General features: G+C 43.7%; 1 protein-coding gene across 3 annotated transcripts in view; it reads right to left on the bottom strand.

Annotated features, from left to right (window-relative positions):
* The window catches only part of ACOX1 (acyl-CoA oxidase 1), a 31,483-nt gene extending 7,750 nt beyond the window's left edge, over positions 1 to 23,733 (bottom strand). The window contains exons 1-3 of one of the 3 annotated variants that reach the window (XM_036268343.1): positions 23,519 to 23,733; positions 23,088 to 23,247; positions 13,892 to 14,052 (exon numbers count right to left, since the gene is read on the bottom strand). In XM_036268343.1, coding sequence (XP_036124236.1) covers positions 13,892 to 14,052; positions 23,088 to 23,247; positions 23,519 to 23,639 — 442 coding nt within the window. In that variant the 5' untranslated portion in view covers positions 23,640 to 23,733. Of the gene's footprint in view, positions 1 to 2,204; positions 2,363 to 13,891; positions 14,053 to 23,087; positions 23,248 to 23,518 lie in introns of those variants that run through there. The other 2 variants (XM_036268344.1, XM_036268345.1) reach the window with 2 other exon arrangements.
* Between the last annotated feature and the right edge of the window lie 11 nt (positions 23,734 to 23,744).

Here is a 23,744-nt window from a genome sequence, read left to right as displayed (position 1 = left end):
ATATGGGGAAAAAATAGGTAGAGGATATAGGTCCAGTCCTTTAAGCCCTAGTACCTCAGAGAATAACAGCCTCTAATGACAATATAGTTTTCAGATGAGCTACATATGATTGGTAACCAAGACACATGATTTCCTATACTTAAATCAGGTAACATTTACTTAGATCAACTAACGAAAATGTGAAGGCAGCTCAGAATCGGTTTCATGAGAGCACAGGGTACTAATTTTGTGGGGAAGTTAACTGCTCTTTTAAACCAACCTCTGAGTTGTGAGCATGCCAATTTCAACTCATACTATTGTGTTTCCCGCACCAACTACAAAGAGTAAGTTAACGTGACAGAAGAGACTTTAGTTAAGTCTTGTAAATTGGGAATTTATTTCAGAATGATTGCTAGAATGAAAAACAAGATTTTAAAAAGGTATAACACTATGGGGTCAGACCCAAAACAGGCACTTATCCGGGCTGAGTGACCAGGAAGGGCTCCCGGTTTCCTGTATTTACTGAAGAGGGTCAAATAGGCCAAAACTCTTTTAAAAGAGTTACAAGAAAATGTTCTAAGTGACACTCTCCCTAACAACACAAACTGCTTTGTTAATGCTAAGTAGATCTCACTAAACACCGAAACTCAGAAACTTTTGGAAACTCCCAAGGTGAACAATAGACATGGCCTGTTGATATGCCCCACAACCTGCCCCAGAGTGGGAATTGAGGAAATAAACAGACTCCTTTCACCAAAGCAGCAGCTTTCCAAGAAAATGAGTTAACATTAAACAGAACAGATTATGAAAAATGTTTTCAAATACACAATGGAACCAAATGGCAGTCCACTTTGTCTCGAGAACCCTGGGAAGCACCGTTTAGCACCAAAGTTGAAAGCCAAAGCAGCTACAAAATGAAGATGAAGTCACACAGAAATAAGGAGCAAATAGCAGATAAATGCACATTACACCAGTTGCCCTGAAATCTCTGAGTAGAAAAACAGTAGAAAAGTGACTGCAGACCCTTTAGAAGCAAATGAATGACCGGCACAGATACGAATTCAGAACAGACAGAAAAAGGGAGGGATGGGAAGAAAAAAGGTAGATACAGAGTGTGAAACCAACTGCCCGAGGTACAGCTAATCTTATTTTCTGAACTTTGGCTAAACCACCTTCAGAATTTAACCACATATACTGAATCAAGGCACAAGTAACTTCCGGGTATAAAATGCTGCATATTTTGCTTATATAAGCCACTCCTTACCCGTCAGCAAATCAAAGAGCACAGAAACTGTGAACCTGTATTTCTTCTGGAATTTCTGCAAGTTTACGAATGTATCAGTAGTAAGGGTACTCCCATAAAAACAAAGAAAGATGGGTTCAGATTCCATATGCAAACACATCCTATGCAACTTCAGTGAGCTTGGAAAACCACTTACTAAGGCCTGACTTGTAACTACTGACCTTCTAAAGGAGAACCAATGAAAAAAAATTAGCATATCTCTTTGAAAACATAACCTTTCATTTTCACTGACCAAAGCAGTATCATTGCCAAGGCTTTTATGTTGAAAAACCTAGCTTCTGCCCTGGCCAGTTTGGCTCAGCGGTTAGAGCATCGGCCTGCAGTCCAGGGAGACCCGGGTTCGGTTCCTGCTAGGGGCACGTACCTCGGTTGCAGTTTGTCCCCGGCCCTGGTTGGGTCGTGTGGGTGGCAACCACTCGATGTGTCCCTTTCACGTCAATGTTTCTCTCTCTCTGTCCCACTCTATCTGAACAAAAAAATAGAAAAATGTCCTCAGGTGAGGATAAAAAAAAACCACAACTTGGCTTCTGCAGCAAGGTCACACTAGCCCTGGCCGGTTTGACTCAGCGGTTAGAGCGTTGGCCTGGGGTCCAGAGAGACCCGAGTTCGGTTCCCGCTAAGGGCACGTACCTCGGTTGCAGTTTGTCCCCGGCCCTGGTTGGGTCGTGTGGGTGGCAGCCACTCGATGTGTCCCTTTCACGTCGATGTTTCTCTCTCTCTCTCTCCCTCCCACTCTATCTGAACAAAATATCGAGAAATGTCCTCGGGTGAGGACAAATAAATAAATAAATCTTTTAAAGGTCACACTAAAACAGCTCATAATGGCACACAGAGATGCCATCGCTAAAATATGGCAGGCACTCCGTACGTGCTAAGTTGCAGCACCCCGCCCAACCCAGAAGATAGACTGAATGCACCATACCATGACCCATCTCTGTCTGGGCATAAGTGCCAATGATCTCCAAGCTCCAGGTGGGCATGAAGAAGCGCTCCTGCTGTTCCGCAGTTGCCTGGTGAAGCAAGGTGGGCAGGAACATGCCCAAGTGAAGATCCAGAGGCGAAGGCCCTCGGTGCACAAAGCTTTGAAGGAATACCAAAGGTGGGCATTTGAGAAGAGCCATCAGGTGTGGTGTGAGAGAATCAGCAATGTGAACAGACAGATCAAGGGAAGAAGAAGAAAAAAAAAACCTTCGGTAAGTATTAGTTACTTGGGTGGACTTTTCCATGTATAAGAACACTGCCTTTCTGTATTACTTCATAACTTGGCAATAGCCATTTTTCTGAAGTTGGCAAGAAATATTTTTATATGCTACGCAGCTCTAAAATGATTCCGTTTGGCAGGTCTGACTGCCAATTTCAGGGCCTGTGCAGCACACAAAACCATATGATCAAGGCAGAGGGTTCCAGGCTTGCCATTAAATCAAAGGAACTAAAAAACTGGAAGAGGCCGGGTCAGTGTGGCTCAGTGGTTGAGCATCGACCTATGTACCAAGAGGTCACCGGTTCGATTCCCGGTCGGGGCTTATGCCCAGCTTGTGGGCCCGATCCCCAGTGTGGGGGAATGCAGGAGGTGGCCAATTGATGTTCTCTCTCATCGATGTTTTTATCTTTCTCTCCTTCCTTCTTCCTCCATAAAATCAATAAAGAAAAAAAAAAAAGAGGTCGCCAGTTAGATTCCTGGTCAGGGCACATGTCCAGGTTGTGGGCCAAATCCCCAGTATGGGGCATGCAGGAGGTGGCCAATCAATGTTCTCTCTTATTTATGTTTCTCTCTCTCTCTCCCTCCTTCAAAATCAATAAAGAAAAAAAATAATAAATAAATCAAGTATTTTATGCCCTGGCTGGTTTGGCTCAGTGGTTGGAGCATCGGCCTGCAGACCAGAGAATCCCAGGTTCGGTTCCCGCTAGGGGCACATACCAAAAATAAAATAAAAATAAAATATTTAAAAACAAAACTGAAGAGGCTGCATGCGATTCAGAATCGAAGTTGTACGATGGTTTGCTCTGAATAGCAGCTGAGACGGAACACAGCAGCTCTCTCTGAGAGGAGTTTCTCCTAGGTGCAGTTTCAGCAATGCTAGACTCTTGTTTGTCCACAAAACATCCAGCACTAATCCACATTCCTCAACTAACTCTGCTCATTCTATTCGGGTTCATCATAAATATCTAACCAAGTGCCATCAAAACAATTTAATACAAAACTGACAAATAAATTTGTGCTCTTCATCCCAATAAATTTCAGAAATAAAAAGGACAAGCAATTTCTAGTGAAGACCATAGTAACTACAAACAACAGTCATGCATACCAACCTCTCCAGTACAATCTATGGGAATTGTCACTATGATAATAAGCATCTCAGCAGCCATTTTAATTCCACTTTCTAAAGTCATTCTTTTCCATTAAAAATCTGCAGATGCTTTAGACTTTTGTGTGAATTTATCTTTGGTAGGAAATAGTTCTATATGCTTTCTATATGCTCTTGTATTTTCTGATGTTACTGGCATTCTATTTAGCTTCCAGCACTAAATTAACCAACTCTACATTGGCCTTATTCTCTTTAATTATCTTAGAAATATTTCAGTTTTAAGATCTTTGGGTTTGTTCCATGTAAGGTGAGGAAAAAAATAACCAGGGCACACTGCTCAGGCAAGAACTGACCAATTATGGCTTCCAATTGGGTGGCTGTGCTGTCAGCTAACCAATCACATAAAAATCAAAAAACTCGTGATGGACTTCCTCATTTTAGAAACAAATCCGGGCTGAGATGAGTTAAATGCGTTCAGGACAAAAAGATATGGGCAAAACAATGACAAGCATCTCATATGCCTAGCCCTGGCCGGGTAGTTCAGTTGGTAAGAGCATTGTCCCCATACGCCAAGGTTTTGGATTCGATCCCTGGTCAGGGCACATACAAGAATCAACCAATGAATACATGAGTGGAACAACAAATTGATGTTGCCCCCTCTCTCTCCTCCTTTCTCCTCCCTCTCTAAAAATAAAACAATTAAATTAAAAAAAAAATCTTATCACGTAATCGTATCTTCTAGTCCAGTGCCACTGGGCTGAGAACAATGATGAGTACACTTACAGACAGGCCAAAACCAGAGCTATCCTTGGAAGCATCCAGTAAGATGTGACTACTGGTGGAAACTGGGTGAAAGGTCCACAAAATTGCTCTATGCTATTTTTACAACTTCCTATGAATCTATAACCATTTCAAAAAAAAATTCATGGGATGAAAAAGTGCAGTTCACTCATAATCAAGAATAACAACTGGCCCTGGCTGGTTTGGTTCAACAGTTGGAGCGTCGGCCTGCGGTCCGGAGAGACCCGGGTTGGGTTCCCGCTAAGGGTGCAAAGCTCGGTTGCAGTTTGTCCCCGGCCCTGGTTTGTCATGCGGGTGGCAGCCACTTGATGTGTCCCTTTCACATCGATATTTCTCTCTCTCTCCCTCCCACTCTACCTGAACAAAAAATGTCCTCGGGTGAGGATAAAAAGAAAAAGGCCCTGGCTAGTTTGGCTCAGCAGTTGGAGCGTTGGCCTGCGGTCCAGAGAGACCCAGGGTTCGGTTCCTGCTAAGGGCATGTAACTCGGCTGCAGTTTGGCCCTGGTCCTGGTTGGGTCGTGTGGATGACAGGCACTCGATGTGTCCCTTTCACATCCATGTTTCTCTCTCTCTCTCTCTTCCTCTCTCTCCCTCCAACTCTATCTGAACAAAAAAATGAAAAAATGTCCTCGGGTGAGGATAAAAAATAAAAAAAAACTGTCCCATTTTTAAAAGAATGGTGACCAGGAAGAAAAATAAATGTATGCCTAGGACCTGAAACGATCCTCACCCGAGGACTTTTTTTCCCATTTTTTGTTCAGATAGAGTGGGAAGGGGGGAGAGAGAGAAAGAAACATCGATATGAAAGGGACACATCAAGTGGTTGCCACATGCACGACCCAACCAGGGTCCGGGACAAACTGCAACCGAGGTACGTGCCGTTAGCGGGAACCGAACCCTGGTCTCTCTGGACCACAGGCTGAAACTCTAACCACTGAGCGAAACCGGCCAGGGCAAGAGAAAACTCTTTGAGCTAGGGCTGAAAACTGACCTGGGACCAGCCCCTCGCAACAGAGAGAGGCTAATTTGCATCACTAGAAACCAGAGCTTCTCCTGGGGAGGGAAGGTCACTCTGAAGCCAAATCAGATACATGGGAGGGTTTGCAGCAGAGTGTCACGGAACAGTACCAAACAACAGGGCTACCACAAAACACACCTAGTAGGACAGGTGTAAAATCACTACAATCAGAAGCGGTTTTGAAACTTAAGAATGTTTTCAGGACAAAAATGTCTCTTGTGACTCAGAAGTGGATGGAATTTAGACATGTTACATGGACAAAGTGACCTAGATAATTCTTCAACTTAAATCAAATACTTGTTGTAAAGAGTTAGTTGTGTAAAATAAAGATTACATTTAGCCCTGGATGGTTTGGCTCAGCAGTTAGAGCATCGGCCCGTGGACAAAAGACTCACGGGTTCGATTCCGGTCAAGGGCACATAGCTTGGTTGCAGTTCGTCCCTGGCCCTGGTTGGGGTCGTGCGGGAGGCAGCCAGTCAATGTGTCTCTCTCGCACCCATATTTTTTTTTTCTCTCTCTCTCCCCCTCCCTCCCTTCCACTCTATCTGAAGATAAAGGGAAAACATATCCTCTGGAGGATTAAAAAAAAAAAGATTATATATTTTTAAAAATTATTTTTAAGAGAGGGAGGGAGGGAGAGAGAAGCATCAATTTATTGTTCCACTTATTTATGCAATCATTGGTTGATGCCTGTAGGTGCCCTGATGGGGGATCAAACCCACAACCTTGGTGTATGGGGATAATGCTCTAACCAACAAAGTTACCTGGCCAGAGCATTACATATTATTCTTACTTTTTTTTTTTTTTTTAAAGATTTTTAAAATTGATTTTTAGAGAGAGAGGAAGGGAGAAGAAGAGGAACAGCAATGTGAGAGAAAATCAAATTGGCTACATATTATTTTTAAATAATTTATTTTAAAATTACAAAACACCGTTATACTTGGTGAAGCACTAGAGTTAATTCTTTCAAAACCACAACACTGAAGGCCTTTCCAGTCTCTCCTTCTGTGATACAGGGCTGGAAAGACTGGGGGTCTACACTGAGGACAAATGATTCGGTTAATAATAAAAGAGAAAGAAAGAAAATAATGCCATAACTAATAAATGATTTTAGAAAAGCTGTAAGGCCTTGGTTGAATAGCTCAGTTGGTTGAAGCATCGTCTTTATACACCAAGGTTGCAGGTTTGATTCCTAGTCAGAGCACATACAAGGAGCAACCAATGAATGCATGAATAAGTGGCACACACACACACACACACAAAATCGATATTTCTCTCTCAAATTTAAAAAAAAATCATGCCCGGCCAGTGTGGCTCACTGGTTAAGCATCAACCTATGCACCAGGAGGTCGCTGGTTCTATTCCTGGTCAGGGCACATGCCCAGGTTGTGGGCCCAGTCTCCAATGGGGGGTCATGCAGGAGGCAGCCAATCGATGTTCTCTCTCATCGATGTTTCTATCTCTCTCTCTCACTCTCTGAAATCAATAAAGAAAATACAATTTAAAATAGAAAAAATATTGAAAGGATATAATATAATCATATATGATCAACATGCATATTCCATTCAAACAATACTCACAGGAAAAGAACCCAGTTTTATACACGGGAAATATAAACAGTAAGGCAAAATATGTAATGATATCCAGGCTCACTAGCATTGAAAACTGGGGTGTGTAGGAGGCAGTGGATCCATGTTTCTATCTCTTTCTCCCTTCCTCTCTCTCGAAAAACCAATAAAAACATACTTGAAAACAGAAAGAAAAATTAAAACTCTTAACTCTTAGACATAAATGTAGCAAAACAAAATTACAGTAACTATGTTGATGGGACTATGGAGATACAAGTATACTAATAAGTTGCTAAATATATTATAAAGTGGTTAAGGAAAAATCTTGAACTATGCAATAAAAGCTATAAAATGTTTATTTCCTTCAATGCAGTAATTCGTTTTTGAGATATTCTAAAGGTATAACCCCAAATAACATGGTTTATGTAAAGAAGTTGATATTGTTATTTATAATAGTGAGGAAATTAGACTAGTCCAAAACCTAGGGAGTAAGTCTCATGGGAAGTCCCAACAGGGAAAAAACTCACCCAGGAAAAAGGACAGAAGACTGTGGGGAGATAGAGCAGTAAAGATACAAGGAGAGAAAGATCAGTGACTTATAAAGTCAAGTTTACTATTTTTCAAGTTTCAGAGGGAGAAAGATGCTTTATTTCCATTTGAGTATTAATGATGGGAATTTGCAAGGATACTACACCATCATCCAGGATGTTCACTAAGTACTGTATAAGCTTCATTTTTCTTTTTTTTGTTTTAATCTTCACCCGAGGATATGTATATTTTTTACATTTACCTTCAGACCAAGCAGAAGGGAGGGGGAGGAAAAGAGAGAGAGAGAGAAACATCGATGTGAGAGACACATTGATTGGTTGCCACCTGCATGATCCAGCCGGGGCAGGGACAAACCGAATATGTGCCCTTGGCTGAAATTGAACCTGGGACCCTTTGGTCCGCGGGCCGATGCTCTAATTGCTGAGTCAAACCGGCCAGAACTAAGCTTCATTTTTCTTAATATTAATAACAAAAATAGAAACAATACACAAGAAGAATCACTAAGGAATGACCAGAACTTGAAATGATCAAATCTCTGTGAAGACCATATATACTACCTGCTTTGTGACCTGGAGAAATGTCTGGTCAGGATGATTAACGTTGGACCACATACATTCTACGCTGTCCCTTCAACACTCAAGCCCCAGGGAGAGGGTGCCCTCCTCAGCCCAAACCTCTGCCTTAGATTAAGGATCACAGACCCAGACCAAAGGTGTGTCCGAATTTGTGTGCCTATGCACACAGGTGCGTATTTAGAGGAGGGAAGACATTCCAGAGGCAAGAGAGAAAACTGGCAACTGAGACCTTTTGCAGGTGATGGCATTTTAAGATTCTTGAGAATCCTGGAATGGGCATGAGCAACACTGAGTCTCTTCACTTCTCAGTAGCTACGCAGAGGTGAAAGAATCCCAGACTCAAAGTTAGAGCCAATTCAGTGAGAACATTTTAGATAATCATTAATCAATGTCCCAAAGTCTCACTCAGGATTTAAATAGTCAAATCTTCATCTTGTACCAGCTTCTCTACTGCTAAGCTCTTTGATGTTGAAGAATTTTTTACGTAATCTAAGCTATATACTGTCCCATGTGGGAAATGAACTAACAGACTGACTGCTTCCCTGGAAAAGAATAGCAGTCAACGAAGCAAAACTCACACCAATGGGAACGGAAAAAATTCCAGCAAGAACCAATACCTAATCCTAACATAGTTCTCTAAGCAGAGATGTTCAGCCTTTCTCATCTCATGGTGCACATGAATTAATTACTAAAATTCTGCGGCACGCCCTGGCCAGTTTGGCTCAGCGGTTAGAGCGTCGGCCTGCGGTCTGGAGAGACCTGGGTTCGGTTCCCGCTAAGGGCACGTACTTCGTTTGCAGTTTGTCCCCGGCCCTGGTTGGTCATGCGGGTGGCAGCCACTCGATGTGTCCCTTCACGTCGATGTTTCTCTCTCTCTCTCCCTCCCACTCTATCTGTATAAAAAAAAAAAAAAGAAAGAAGCCCTGGCCAGTTTGGCTCAGCGGTTAGAGCGTCGGCCTGCGGTCCGGAGAGACCCGGGTTCGGTTCCCGCTAAGGGCACGTACTTCGGTTGCAGTTTGTCCCCGGCCCTGGTTGGTCGTGTGGGTGGCGGCCGCTCGATGTGTCCCTTCACGTCGATGTTTCTCACTCTCTCTCCCTTCCTCTCTCTCCCTCCCACTCTATCTGTACAAAAAATGGAAAAATATCCTCGGGTGAGGATTAAAAAAAAATAATAATAAAAATAAATAAATAAATAAATAAAATAAAATTCTGCGGCACAACAGAAAATATATTCTATTTTCTCCCTCTCTGACAAAAAAATAAAATAGGTACAATTCTGATTCATTTATACCGGACAGCTATTGCTGTGTTGGCTGTTACTTCTTTATTTGACAACCTAAGGTAAGAAAGAGGTCAGTGCCCCTGACTAAATAGGTATTACATGTTTTAAAAATTCTTGTGGCACACCAGTGTGCCTCGGCAGGCCAGTTGAAAATCTCTGCTCTAAAGTAAACTACAGACTTCCGGTCAAGACGGGGGGTAGGTAAACGCGGTATCTGTCCTCCTACAACCACAAAGGTACAACCAAACTACAGAACAACCATCATTCAAAACCGCCTGAAATAGAGGTGAATGGAAGTCCCACAACTACAAAATTAAAGAAGCAGCCACATCGAGACTGGTAGGAGGGGTGGAGGTGGACAGGCTGGTCCCACACCCAGGTGTGGCGGATAAAAATCAGGACAGCCCTGGCCAGTTTGGCTCAGCGGTTAGAGTGTCAGCCTACGGTCCAGAGAGACCCGGGTTCGGTTCCCGCTAAGGGCACGTACCTCGGTTGCAGTTTGTCCCCGGCCCTGGTTGGGTTGTGCGGGTGGCAGCCACTTGATATGCCCCTTTCATGTCGATGTTTCTCTCTCTCTCTCTCTCCCCCTCCCACTCTATCTGAACAAAAAAATGGAAAAATGTCCTCAGGTGAGGATTAAAAAAAAAAAAATCAGGAGGACACTTCGGCTGGGAAGGTCCTCTCTGAGGACTGAGGGGTCCCCATCCCACACCAGGCGCCCCGCTCAGGGTTCCAGTGCCAGGAATAGAATCCCCATCACTTCTGGCTGGAAAAACCAGCGGGAACTGAGGCTGAGGCACCTGGAGCCCCAGGCAGCTCCTTAAAGGGCCCGTGCCTGGACTTATCAGACTCTCTCCCTCTAAGCCTGGAGGGGAGACAGCTCGAGGGGCACCAGAGACATACAGGGAAGAACTGGGCATTGGAGTGAGGGCTGGAGAGAAATGTGATGTCAGAGGCTTTTGTTCCTTTGGTGAGGCCTTCCCTGGGGTGGGAGACAGCAGCCATATCTGGGACTCCAGCAACCTGGCTCACACTGGTAGCCCCGCCCTGCTGATTCCCTGAGGCCCCGCCCCACCCAACTTTCAGGCCCACCCAAGCTGTTGCTACTTGCTTAACCATAGGATTGGCCTGTCTTGGATCCTGCTTCAGGTTTTCCTAAATTCTTTCAAACAAGCTGCATCTGGTCTCAGCTAGTCCCATACCCCTCATTAAGTAATACACAGAAACAAACACAGGGAGGCAGTCAAAATGAGGAGACAAAGAAACAGGTCCCAAATGAAAGAACAGAAAAAAAATCTCCAGGAAAAGAACTAAGCAAAATGGAGATAAACAACTTAACAGATGCTGAGTTCAAAATACTACTTATAAGGATGCTCAATGAACTTAGTGAGAAGCTCAGTGAACTTAGTGAGGACCCCAAGAGCATAAAAAAGGACCAGTCAGAAATGAAGGATGTACTAACTGAAATAAAGAATAATTCACACAGATTCAATAGTAGAGTAGGTAAAGCCAAGAAGCAAACCATCGATTTGGAATATAAGGAAGCAAAAACACCCAATCAGAACAGCAAAAAGAAAAAAGAATACAAAAAAATGAGGATAGTGTAAAGAGCCTCTGGGACAACTTCAAGCATGCCAGTATTCGCATCTTGGGGGTGCCAGAAGGAGAAGAGAGAGAACAAGAAATCAAAAACCTATTATAAACAGTAATGGCAGAAAACTTTCCTAACTTGGTGAAGGAAACAGACATACAACGAAGCACAGAGAGTCCAAAACAGGACAAATCCCAAGACACATCATCAAAATGCAAAAGGTTCAAGACAAAGAGAGAATCTTAAGAGCAGCAAGAGAAAAGCAGTTAGTTACCTACAAGGGAGTTCCCATAAGACTCTCAGCTGATTTTTCAAAAGAAACTTTGCAGGCCAGAAGGAAGTGGCAAGAAATATTCAGAGTGATGAAAAGCAAGAACCTACAACCAAGATTACTCTATCCTGCAAACCTGTCATTTAGAATCGATGGCCATATAAAGAGTATCCCAGACAAAAAAAAGTTAAAGGAGTTCATCACCACCAAACCGTTATTATATGAAATGTTGAAGGATCTTTTTGAAGAAAAAGATAAAATATATGAACAAACAAAATAGCAATAAATACATATCTATCGACAATGGAATCCACAAACAAAATGAACAGGCAGAACAGAAACATTATCGTAGATACAGAGAACATTTTGTTGGTTGCCAGATGGGAGGGGGGGTTGAAGGAATGGGTGAAAAGGTGAAGGGATTAAAAGAAACAAACTGGCCCCGGCTGGTTTGCTCAGTGGTTAGAGCGTCAGCCTGCGGTCCAGAGAGACCCAGGTTCGATTCCCACTAAGGGCACGTACCTCGGTTGCAGTTTGTCCCTGGCCCTGGTTGGTCGTGCGGGTGGCGGCCACTCGATGTGTCCCTTTCACGTCAATGTTTCTCTCTCTCTCACTCTCTCTATCCCCCACTCTATCTGAACAAAAGATGAAAAAATGTCCTCAAGTGAGGATAAAAAATAAATAAATAAAAAGAACAAACTGGTTGCTAGACTGACAAACCTCAAAGAGAAGAGGGTTAGGGGGTAGGAAGAATAAACCAAAGAACTTATATGCATAACCAGTGGACACAGACAGCAGTGTGGGGAAAGGCAGGAGGGTGGCAGGAGCGGGGAGGAGGGGTCAATGGGGGAAAAATGATAAACATCTGTAATACATTCAACAATAAAGATAAAAAAGAAAAATAAATAAATTAGAGAGATTAAGACAAAGTTCGTTCAAATATAAGAAAATATCTGCAAACGAGAAGCAATAGGAAAAGAAAACTCTAACATATGCAAATATGCCCAGAGCAACATAGGACCTTAGTCCAATTACTGGACTCCTCAGACCAGTGAAATTCAAGTCTCATTTCTTCCTCTCTTCTTTCAAAATGTAGGGCAAGTCTATATTTGGAATGTACTTTATTAAGAGGAAGAAGGATTAGACTAGTAAGAGATAAACACATCAGACCCATTCAGACTCAGAACAGTTTACATCTTAAACCTCCTATGAACAGCATGACTATTAAGTCAAATTCTACAATGATAAATACTGAAAGAGAAAAAAAGTTCTGTATGACAAAGCTATTTCAAAATTACAAAACTTTCTCTTTCCCTCTCTCCTTCCACCCCCTTGAAGACAGGAAGATGGAATGAATAGTACTTTCCTTCCCTCAGGACCCCTTTCCTCAGGCTGGTTCCCGCGGTAGTGGCCATCCTGAAGCTCAGGTCCTGGGTGTCTGACAGGGTGTTCAGAACACCACAGGACCAGAATCTGCAGTCCTCTGGGATTACAAGCAGCATTTTCTTAAACCAATTCACAAATCCTCTTTTCCTTTCTTTACATAATGGAAGCAATATGATAATTAGGAATGAGACTAGGCAGTGCAAATTCAACACATGCAAACCTGCCAACAGCCTTGGTCATGAAAACAAACTTATTTCACATAAAAACCAAACACAAGACTTTTTTAAAGTAGTCAGGTTTCTAGGAACAATATAACTGAGAATTATTCATAATGCAAAGTCCATGGACATATATAGATAAGATGTACAAAACAAACAAAGAGAACCATCGACTTTTTTCCAAACCACCTTATAATCCCACTAGTGAACAATGAAAAAGACACTTCATTTTTAATTCTCTGCCCACATTACAATCCACATTTTATTAAAGCAGGGGTATCTATCTAAAGGCATTAACCCTCTCAAGAATTTCCAAGCCCTGGCTGGTTTGGCTTAGCGGTTAGTGTCGACCTGCAGTCCAGAGAGACCCGGGTTCGGTTCCCGCTAAGGGTGCGTACCTCGGTTGCAGTTTGTACCCGGCCCTGGTTGGTCGTGCGGGTGGCAGCCATTTGATGTGTCCCTTTCATGTCGATGTTTCTCTCTCTCTCTCTCCATCCCACTCTATCTGAACAAAAAATGGAAAAATGTCCTCGGGTGAGGATTAAAAAAAAAAGCATGTATGGCCTTGGCCAGTTTGGCTCAGCAGTTAGAGCGTTGGCCTGCGGTACAGAAAGACCCGGGTTCGGTCCCCGCTAATGGTATGTACCTTGGTTGCAGTTTGTCCCCGGCCCAGGTTGGGTTGTGTGGGGGGCAGCCGCTTAATGTGTCCCTTTCGCGTCGATGTTTCTCTCTCTCTCCCTCTCTCTCCCCCTCCCACTCTATGTGAACAAAAAATGGAAAGGTGTCCTCGGGTGAGGATAAAAAAAAAAAAGGGTGTATGAAACAATGGTAAATAACAATGGAGGATGTTTCAGGGAAGAGTCCTGGATCAGTTAGCGGGGAAATGATTTATGAGAGGATGAGGCGCTGAATCTTATTTAAGATTTAACAATTTAAAAATAAAAGCCCAAATGTATAGTAGCAGGAAAAAAACAAATGCCAGGAGTCATCTGTTAATTGATGTCCTGAGGTGGGTTACCCACTGACCCTCAAATGTGGACTAACCGTGGCCCAATTCCGTCTGGGCGTAGGTGCCAATTATCTCGAGTCCTTTGGAGGAAAGCAGCCATTTCTCATGCTGAGCAGTGGTGCCCTGATTCAGCAAGGTGGGAATAAACATGGAGAAATGGACGCCCACAGGATCCACAAAATTGATCATGTGTAGTCTACAGGAAAGAAAAGAAAAGGATCTCAGCCTTACTCTAGAAACTGCATTCTACCATCCCTTCTTGCCAGATGTGGTCCTCAGGAGGAAGGTTAGGAAAATTTGAACCCCTCTCTTATGAAATTAAATGTAAAATTCACCATTTTACTACCTAAAAAGCCAAGAGTAGAATCTAGTGGTGTCTTTTCTGCCCCCTGTCATTTCAGGACCAGAATTCACTTTTAAGTCTACATGTAATCCAGGAAGCAAATTCTACCATCGTTGTAGCCTAAAAACACCTTTGGTTTTTGGTTTTGTTGGTGTTATGCACTGGTTTGATTTTTTGAAGTGTCTTTATTTTTAGGTTTTACTTGTTTGAAAAGCAAAAGATCTCCACAGAACACTTATTTATAGATCTCACAAAAGCTCCTGAAAAAGACTATAAGGAGGAGATCTGACTTGGGGTGGTGATCACACAATACAACGTGCACATAATGTATCATAGAATTGTACACCTATATGATTTTTTAAAAATATTTTTTTATTGCCCTGGCTGGGTTGGCTAAGTGGTTAGAGCGTCGGCCCAAGGACCAAACAGTCTCAGGTTCGATTCGGTCAAGGGCACATTCTTTGGTTGTGGTTTGTCCCTGCCCTGGTCGGGGTCGTGCAGGAAGCAACCAGTCAATGTGTCCCTCTTATGTAGATGTTACTCTCTCCCTTCCTTTCCCTCCTAACTCTATCTGAAGATAAATAGAAATATCCTTGGATAAGGATTTAAAAAAACACATTTTTTTAATAGATTTTTTAGAGAGAGGAAGGGAGAGATAGAAACATTGATGTAAACCCTGGCCGGTTTGGCTCAGCAGTTGGAGCGTCGGCCTGTGGACCAGAGTCCCAGGTTCAGTTCCCGCTAGGGGCATGTACCAAAAAAAAAAAAAAAAGAAAGAAAAAAAAAGAAAATCCACGTGAGAAACATTGATCAGCTGCCTCCTGCATGCCCCCTACTGGGGATCTAGCCCGCAACCCAGGCATTTGTCCTGATGGGGAATTGAACTGGGACCTCTCAGTCCATGGGACAACGCTCAATTTGCTGAGCCACATGGCTGGGTGAAATCTATAAAAATTTATTAACCAATGTCATCAACCCAATAAAGCCAATTAAAAAAAAACTGTCAAAAAGTGTAAGACATTCAGGAAAGTGAACACTGGTTATTTGATGATGTTAAAGAATTTTTTTTTCTGTACAGCAACGCTATTGTGGCTATGTTAAACAGAATGCTGTTAGAGACACAGAATAAAATATCACAGATGAAGAAAAGAGAAGGCTGTTGTCGCTCTTTCCCTAGAGAGCCGAGCCATGCATCCAGGGTGCCGAACGCGTGTGCTGGGGCCGAAGCACAGGCCCCTCAAGGCCTTCAGAGCTTACAGAGGGGTCAGCAGCCAACGTGAGCCTGTCGAACACTTATCGCCAATGGTCTCTGACAACTTCTCTATTAAAGGAACTTGAGCCCCAGACCGGTTTGGCTCAGCAGTTAGAGCACCCGCCTGCGGTCCAGAGAGACGTGGGTTCGGTTCCCACTAAGGGCATGTACCTGGGTTGCAGTTTGTCCCCAGCCCTGGTTGGGTCGTGCGGGTGGGGACCACTCAATGTGTCCCTTTCACGTCGATGTTTCTCTCTCTCTCTCTCCCTCCCACTCTATCTGAACAAAAAATGGAAAAATGTCCTCCGGTGAGGATAAAAAATAAAAAATAAAGGAACTTGAATCATAATGAAATTCAGTCTCCAACTATTTTCTCATCAAACAGAATCTGTGAAACAGGCAAAACACAAATCACATAGTCAGCCTTGGCCACACTATGTTCTAGATTTTACAGGAGTCCATTTTGTTCCATCTGTCTATTGAAAGGGCTTAAAGTGCTCTGGCCGGTTTGGCTCAGCGGTTAAAGCGTCGGCCTGCGGTCCTGAGAGACCCGGGTTCGGTTCCCGCTAAGGGCGCGTACCTCGGTTGCAGTTTGTCCCCGGCTCTGGTCGGTCGTGCGGGTGGCAGCCACTCGATGTGTTCCTTTCACATCGATGTTTCTCTCTCTCTCTTCCTCTCTCTCCCTCCCACTCTACCTGAACAAAAAATCGAAAAATGTCCTCTGGTGAGGATAAAAAAAAAAAAAAGAAAAAAAAGAAAGGGCTTAAAGTACAAAATAAACAACTGACGTTCCCGACTTCTCAAGAGATGAAGGGGCGGTGGTGTCAGCGCAGTGTCCTGGTCTGTATAACCAGAGAACCAGAGCATGAATGAGGGACGGGGGTAGGCTGCCAATTCTCTTTTGTGGAGGCCCTGGAATCACCCCACCACCTTCTGGATGGGAGATCACCTTCCAGAGGTGCTGGGACAGACTCAAACATCCCAGGAGGGCCTGGACTAGCCATCATCAGTGTGCTATGGCTTCTCAGCAACAGCGAGTGTTGACTGAAACCGAATGGAGGCGAGTGGGGGAGGGCTATGAACAGAAGGGGTGAGCCGCCTTCTCGGTAACCCGGATTAGCTGCCCTGGAGGAAAGTAACATCTCCACCAACACAGCCACCTCAGTGCAGTGGGGCCGAAGCCTAACAAATAGTTAAGTGTAGAAGTCATTCTCAAAGGCAAGAGCACCACAGCACGCCCTGACAACCTGCTCTTACCAAAGGAGGAAGTGAGCTTACAAGAATTTCTGTGAAATACAAGCAGCCATTTAGGTGCTAAAAATGGGGCCAATATAAGACATTCCTACTTTCATGAGGGAGCTGAGGCTCTAGGTTTATGAAATGACGACACTGGAATAAAGTAATTCTCAGAAAATGAGAGGGAGAAATGTGACACAAAATAAAGACTACCAGACATCTGTGTTCTTAATTACATACTGAGATTGGGGGGGAGGGGTACATTTGAAAATCAACTCAAAAACAAAATCTGTGCGCCTTTTTTTTTTTTTTTTGCATTTATCTTCAGATAGAGTCGGAGGGAGAGAGGAAGGAAGAGAGAGAGACAGAAACATCGATGTGAGAGAGACACATCGACTGGTTGCCACCCACACGACCCCAACAGGGGCTGGAGACAAACTGCAACTGAGGTACGTGCCCTTAGCGCAGTGGTTCTCAACCTTCCTGATGCCGCGACCCTTTATTTTTATTTTATTTATTTATTTATTTATTTTATTTTATTTTATTTTTTTTATCCTCACCCGAGGACATCTTTCCATTTTTTGTTCAGATAGAGTGGGAGGGAGAGAGAGAGAAACATCGATGTGAAAGGGACAACTCTCTAACCACTGAGCAAAACTGGCCAGGGCCTGTGTGCTTGTTTTACGTTGAATCCCTCCTGAAGATGCCTTACAAGAAACCAGCTTTAAAAATCTAAGAAGGGCCCTGCCAGGTAGCTTAGTTGGTTAGAGTGTGGTCCTGATACACCAAGGTTGTAGGTTCAATCCCTGGTCAGGGTACACACAAGAAGCAACCAATGAATACATAAATGAGTGGAACAACTCAATGTTTCTCTCTTCTCTCAGAAAAACCCACAAAAAACAAAAATAAACCTAAGAAGGATAACAAAAACCATGTGATTCTCATTAGAATTTTAAATTACCCTTAAGAACATTTACTATAGTTTTTTCATAGCAAACAGTATAGTTAACAGACCCCCCACCCCCCAAAAAAAATTATAGGAAAGATTAGAAAAATAACTTTTCTATTCCCCTAACAGCAAGGTCTTATTTTCTCAAGGACTGAAAAGTTCTTTTGTTGCTCAAGTTGAGAAATTTCAAAGTATTTTACTAATATTCAGTCAACTTCACAATACTCTCATAAGTTGTATTTTGATAGAGGAAATGGATGTAAAAGAGACCAGTAAATGCCCAAAATTCCCAGAAAGAGAAATATTACCGTTTTCCATCAATTCTAGCACAACTCCATAATTTTAGTATTTAAGAAATCTGATGTATCTCACACCCTATGCTACGTCATAGTTAATTTTCTTAATGGTATAAAAAACATGGGAGCTACCATCAATGGAGGCTTGGATTTGATGGCATTCATTACTTGTCAAGATTACCTTTCTTCCCTCCTATTAAATTAATACATTTATTTCTCAAAACTACACTATGCAGTGATATTTCACTTCATTTTCAGAGTTCAGGAAAACATGGCGTAGAAAGACCAACTTCCTCCAGGGCGACACAACTGCTACACCATGGAGCATAGATTTCCATCCAGGTCGAACTCCAAAATCAATTTCCTGTTCCACCACGGGCCAGGATCTGATCTAGTCATCTACTGACTGTCCTGACTTTTTATTTTATTTTTATTACAGATGTTTCTCCTTTCCCCCCCACTGACACCCTCCTCCCTGCTCCCATACCCCTCTTTACAGTATTATTGTCTATGCCCACTGGTTATGCATATATGCATGTAAGTTCTTTGGTTTATCTCTCCCCTGCCTCCCCCCCACACTCTGAGGTTTGTCAGTCTGATCCCTTCTTCCTTTTTTTTTTTTTTCCTCATCCTCACCCGATGACATTTTTGCATTTATCTTCAGATACAGCAGGAGGGAGAGAAGGGAGAAGAGAGAGAGAGAAACATTGATGTGACAGAGGCACATCGACTGGTTGCCATCCACACGACCAACCAGGGCCGGGGACAAACTGCAACCGAGGTACGTGCCCTTGGCAGAAACCAAACCCGGGTCTCTCTGGTCCGCAGGCCGACGCTCTAACCGCTGAGCCAAACCAGCCAGGGCTGATCCCTACTTCTATGTCTCTGAGTCTATTTTGTTCATCAGCTTATTCAAAATTACTTTTCAATCCCCTTATCTAACATAAATTGATCTCCCTGTCATATCTGACAGACATTGGAAAGATGTCAAGTGTCATGTTAAAGTTTGTCCTTTAGTCCCCAAAGGCATCATGAAAATATACAAAACTGTCTGCTGTGCACTAATCTTTTTGTTGTTGTTAATCCTCACCCGAGGGTATTTTTCCACTGATTTCTTAAAGTGTGTGTGTGTGTGGGGGGGGGGGGGGGAGAGAGAGAGAGAATGAGCAAGAGAAGCATCAGTGTGAGACAGACACATCAACTGGTTACCTCCTGCATGACCCAGACCAGGGCCAGGGATCGAACCTGCAACTCAGGTATAGGCCCTTGACTGGGAATTGAACCCACAATCCTTTGGTCTGTAGGCTGTCACTCTAACCACTGAGCCAAACCAGCCAGGGCCTGTCCACTAAATTTTAATCCATATAAAGGACTTTGTTCTATTTCCTTGTGACTTCACTTCAGTCTGGTTACCATCACAGATTATGAAATCGTTATGCAACTTTGAACCGCATTACACCAACCATTTGTTTTTCATTTATATTTTTAAATCCTCACTAGAGGTTATTTCTTCAATGATTTTTAGATAGAGGGGAAGAGGGAGAGAGGGACAGAGAGAGAGAAACATCATTTATGTGAGAGGGACGCATTGATTGGTTGCCTCCTGTATGACCCCAACCAGGGCCGGGGATCGAACCTGCAACCCAGATACATGCCCCTGACAGGAATGGAACCTTCAGTCCACAGGCTGATACTCACACTGCTGAGCCAAACCAGCTAGGGCGCATCAACCACTTAAAAGAAAATCAGTCCGGCCAGTGTGGCTTAGTGGTTGAGCATCGACCCATGCAGCAAGAGGTCACTAGTTTGATTCCTGGTCAGGGCACATACCCAGGTTGTGGGCCAAACCCGCAGTGGGGGGCATGCAGGAGGTGGCCAGTTGATGTTCTTTCTCATCGATGTTTCTATCTCTCTCCCTCTCCCTTCTTCTCTCTCTAAAATCAATAAAGCAAATAAATAAATAAAGAGCTCTGATCGGTTTTGCTCAGTGGTTAAAGCATTGGCCGGCGGACCAGAGTCCTGGGCTCAATTCTGGCCAAGGGCATGTACCTCGGTTGTGGTTCATCCCCGGCCCTGGTTGGAGTTGTGCGAGTGGCAACCAATCGATGTGTGTGTCTCACATCGAAGTTTCTCTATCTCTTCCTCCCTCTCTCCCTCCCGCTCTATCTGAAGATAAATGTAAAAATATCCTAAGGTGAGGATAAAAAAATAAAAACAAAATAAATCACTCTTTTTATGTTATTTTTAGGAAGAATAAAGTCTTATTAATATTTTAAGGTTTATAAACCTAACTCGGGTAATTCAGAAACAGTATCTTATAAAGAGTGCTTCTACCTCAGCGATTTTCAACTGGTGGGTAGCAAAAGGCACACTGGTATGTCACAAGAATGTTTTTTTTTTTTGGTACATGCCCCTAGTGGGAACCGAATCCAGGACTCTCTGGTCAGCAGGCCGACGCTCCAACTGCTGAGACAAAACGGCCAGGGCTGTCACAAGAATTTTTAAAACATGTAATACCAACCCTGGCCAGGTAGCTCAGTTGGTTAAAGTGTTGTCTCAACATGCGAAAAGTTTCGGATTCCATCTCTGGTCAGAGCATATATGAAAATCAACCAATGAATGCATAAATAAGTGGAACAACAACGATGTTTCTCTCTCTCTCCCTCCCTAAAATCAATCAATCAATCAATCAATCAAAATTGTTTTAAAAGTCTCTTAAGCGCCCTGGCCGGTTTGGCTCAGTGGTTAGAGCGTCGGCCTGCGGTCCTGAGAGACCCGGGTTCGGTTCCCGCTAAGGGCATGTACCTCGGTTGCAGTTTGTCCCCAGCCCTGGTTGGTCGTGCGGGTGGCAGCCACTCGATGTGTCCCTTCACATCGATGTTTCTCTCTCTCTCTCTCCCTCCTGCTCTACCTGAACAAAAAATGTCCTCGGGTGAGGATAAAAAAAAAATAAAGATTTTAAAAGTCTCTTAAGCGTCGGCCTGCGGTCCTGAGAGACCCGGGTTCGGTTCCCGCTAAGGGCACGTACCTCGGTTGCAGTTTGTCCCCGGCCCTGGTCGGTTGTGCGGGTGGCAGCCACTCGATGTGTTCCTTTCACATCGATGTTTCTCTCTCTCTCTCTCTGTTCCTCTCTCTCCCTCCCACTCTACCTGAACAAAAAATGGAAAAATGTCCTCCGGTGAGGATAAAAAATAAATAAATAAAAGTCTCTTAAAAAACAACATACAAGCCCTGGCCGGTTTGGCTCAGTGGTTAGAGTGTCGGCCTGCGGTCCAGAGAAACCTGGGTCTGGTTGGGTCGTGCAGGTGGCAACCACTCAATGTGTTCCTTTCATGTCGATGTTTCCCTTTCTCTCTCTCTCCTTCCCACTCTATCTGAACAAAATATGGAAAAATGTCCTCGGGTGAGGATTAAAAAAAAAAAAAAAGCCCTGGCCAGTTTGGCTCAGCGGTTAGAGCGTCGGCCTGCGGTCCAGAGAAAAAAACAACAACAAACAACAACACACAATACCTGACTATTTAGTCAGAGGCACTGACCTCTTTTCCTATAGAATGTCAAGTAAAAAAATGACAACAGTCAACAAAACAATAGCCATCCGGTGTAAATGAATCAAAATCACACCTATTTTTTTTGTCAGATTGGCAAAAAAATATAACATATTTTTGGTGTGCCACAGAATTTTAGTAATTAGTTTATGTATGCTATGAAATAAAAAAGGTAGAAAAATCATTGCTCCACCTCAATGTCCCCCCAGTCATGAGTCACAAACTTTAAAAGGAAAAATACAGCATTTGGAAGTTAGTAAGTATTCTAATTTGGGCTACCAAAAATAAATTAACTGTATTTTTATAACTAAAATGGAAAGGAATTCTGAAGATAGTGCGAAGGGCCAGAATAGTCATCTTGACAAGAATAATGAGGTAAAGTTGAAAATAATTAAATATGAAATGTACTAGAGGCAACAGTATGGGAAGAATGACCATTACTACCTAGAGGCAAAACTTGCAACATGTTGCACTTTTTTCTTGGTCTTGAATATATACCACTCATGTCATTTAATTATTTATTTCTTTACTTTTTTTATCCTCATCCGAGGACATTTTTTTTTGATATTTTGTTCAGATAGAGTGGGAGGGAGAGCGAGAGAGAGAAACATCGACATGAAAGGGACACATCGAGTGGCTGCCACCTGCATGACCCAACCAGGGCCAGGGACAAACTGCAACCAATGTACGTGCCCTTAGCTGGAACCGAACCCAGGTCTCTCCGAACCGCAGGCCAACACTCTAACTGCTGAGCCAAACCGGCCAGGGCTCATTTAATTTTTAACTGATGACAATAGCAGAGTTCTTCTAAAATACAGAAACCTAACAGAGGAAATACCCAGGAATAAATGGGAAATGTTAGGGGGGCTACAGGCTAAAGGGAATCTTGTACTAAGACCATGGAATTATAAAGTGTTTACTTGGATAAAGACACAAACAAAGTGTATTTTTCCAATTAAAGAACAAAACACAACAAAAAACGAATGGTCTGAAAAGTGGAAGTACTCTGTTCAGCCCTGGGACCACGGAATGAAATGTTTTTATGAGGTCTCACATGCAACAGAGAACCATTTGAACACAGCCACCAGATGCAACAATGCTGAGTTCTTAGAATACTTTATGTTCATTCTGAGATTTGACTAATGTTCTTCATCCATGCCCTACTTTCCATTATCTAAAACTCAAGATCTACACTATCATATAAAAATGGTATTGCTGCAAAATATTTAAATGTTTGGCCTTTCAACGGAAAAATCCTTCCAAATTCAGCACCTAAATTGAGCAGGCCTCCTTCCTACCAAGAGCAAAGGCATTCTGAATTTAAATCACTCAAAATCGAGACTCCTGGCCGAAAGAATCCGTAAGATTCTTGAGAATGGTCATCGCTGAGTCTCCAATTCATGATCAGCATTTCACAATGCCACGCTTTTCGGCGGCTTAAACACAAAAGTGGAGCTCTTTCTTCCACGCATACAACTTTGGAGTTGTGGAAGCATGCCGGTCTGAGTTTTCACAGGCCAAGAGGGATGACAAAGCACCCACTGACGGCAGATTTAAAGCCTGGACCTCTATTATCCATGAACATTGGATCTTCGCTAAGGTATACCTACTTTTTGAACCACATGATTTCATCAGGGTCTGCGATGCCGAACTCCCTGATCTTCTTCACCATGGTGGCACTCTTCCTAACAGCCACCTCGTAGCGCTGGCTGCGGGTGAGGAAGTTCAAGTCCTCGTGCTGGAAGTCTGGGTCATTCAGAATCAGGTTCTCTGCAAGGGATTAAAGGGCATCAAGACGAAGACAGACATTCTGGGCTCCGTTACCCCTCGTGAATCGCCGCTGGTTTCAGAGTCACAGGGCACAGGTCCCCTCTCCGGAGGGGCGACCTCCCCCCCACCCCGCCACCAGCCCCACCCAGAAGTGGGGGTGCCGTTTCCCCTAAAGCTGGGCCAGAGTCTACGGTCTACAGCGCCCCAGCCTCTGTATCGAGGGAGTCTCAACCCTTGCTCGGGGAGGGGAGGCCTGGCCCGCCGCCCTCACCGATCTCTCGGCGGCGCCGGGTGTTCTCCGGGCTGCCGTCCAAGACGTGCGTGAGCAGCTCCGGGTTGAAGCTGGCGGAGGCCCGCTCCCTGCGCAGGTCCTCATTCATGGTGACAGCCATCGGCGGCAGCGGAGGCAGAGAGAGCAGCGACGGCAGCGACGGCAGCAGGTTGTCCGAAGCTCCAGCTCCGGCCGGGCCCGAAGAGCAACCCAAGAGCCGCGCGAG

This window comes from Molossus molossus, unplaced genomic scaffold (assembly GCF_014108415.1).
Source record: "Molossus molossus isolate mMolMol1 unplaced genomic scaffold, mMolMol1.p scaffold_m16_p_19, whole genome shotgun sequence".
Classification (NCBI taxonomy): domain Eukaryota; kingdom Metazoa; phylum Chordata; class Mammalia; order Chiroptera; family Molossidae; genus Molossus; species Molossus molossus.
Note: the sequence above shows the minus strand (reverse complement) of the source record. Positions and strands in the feature narration are given on the sequence as shown.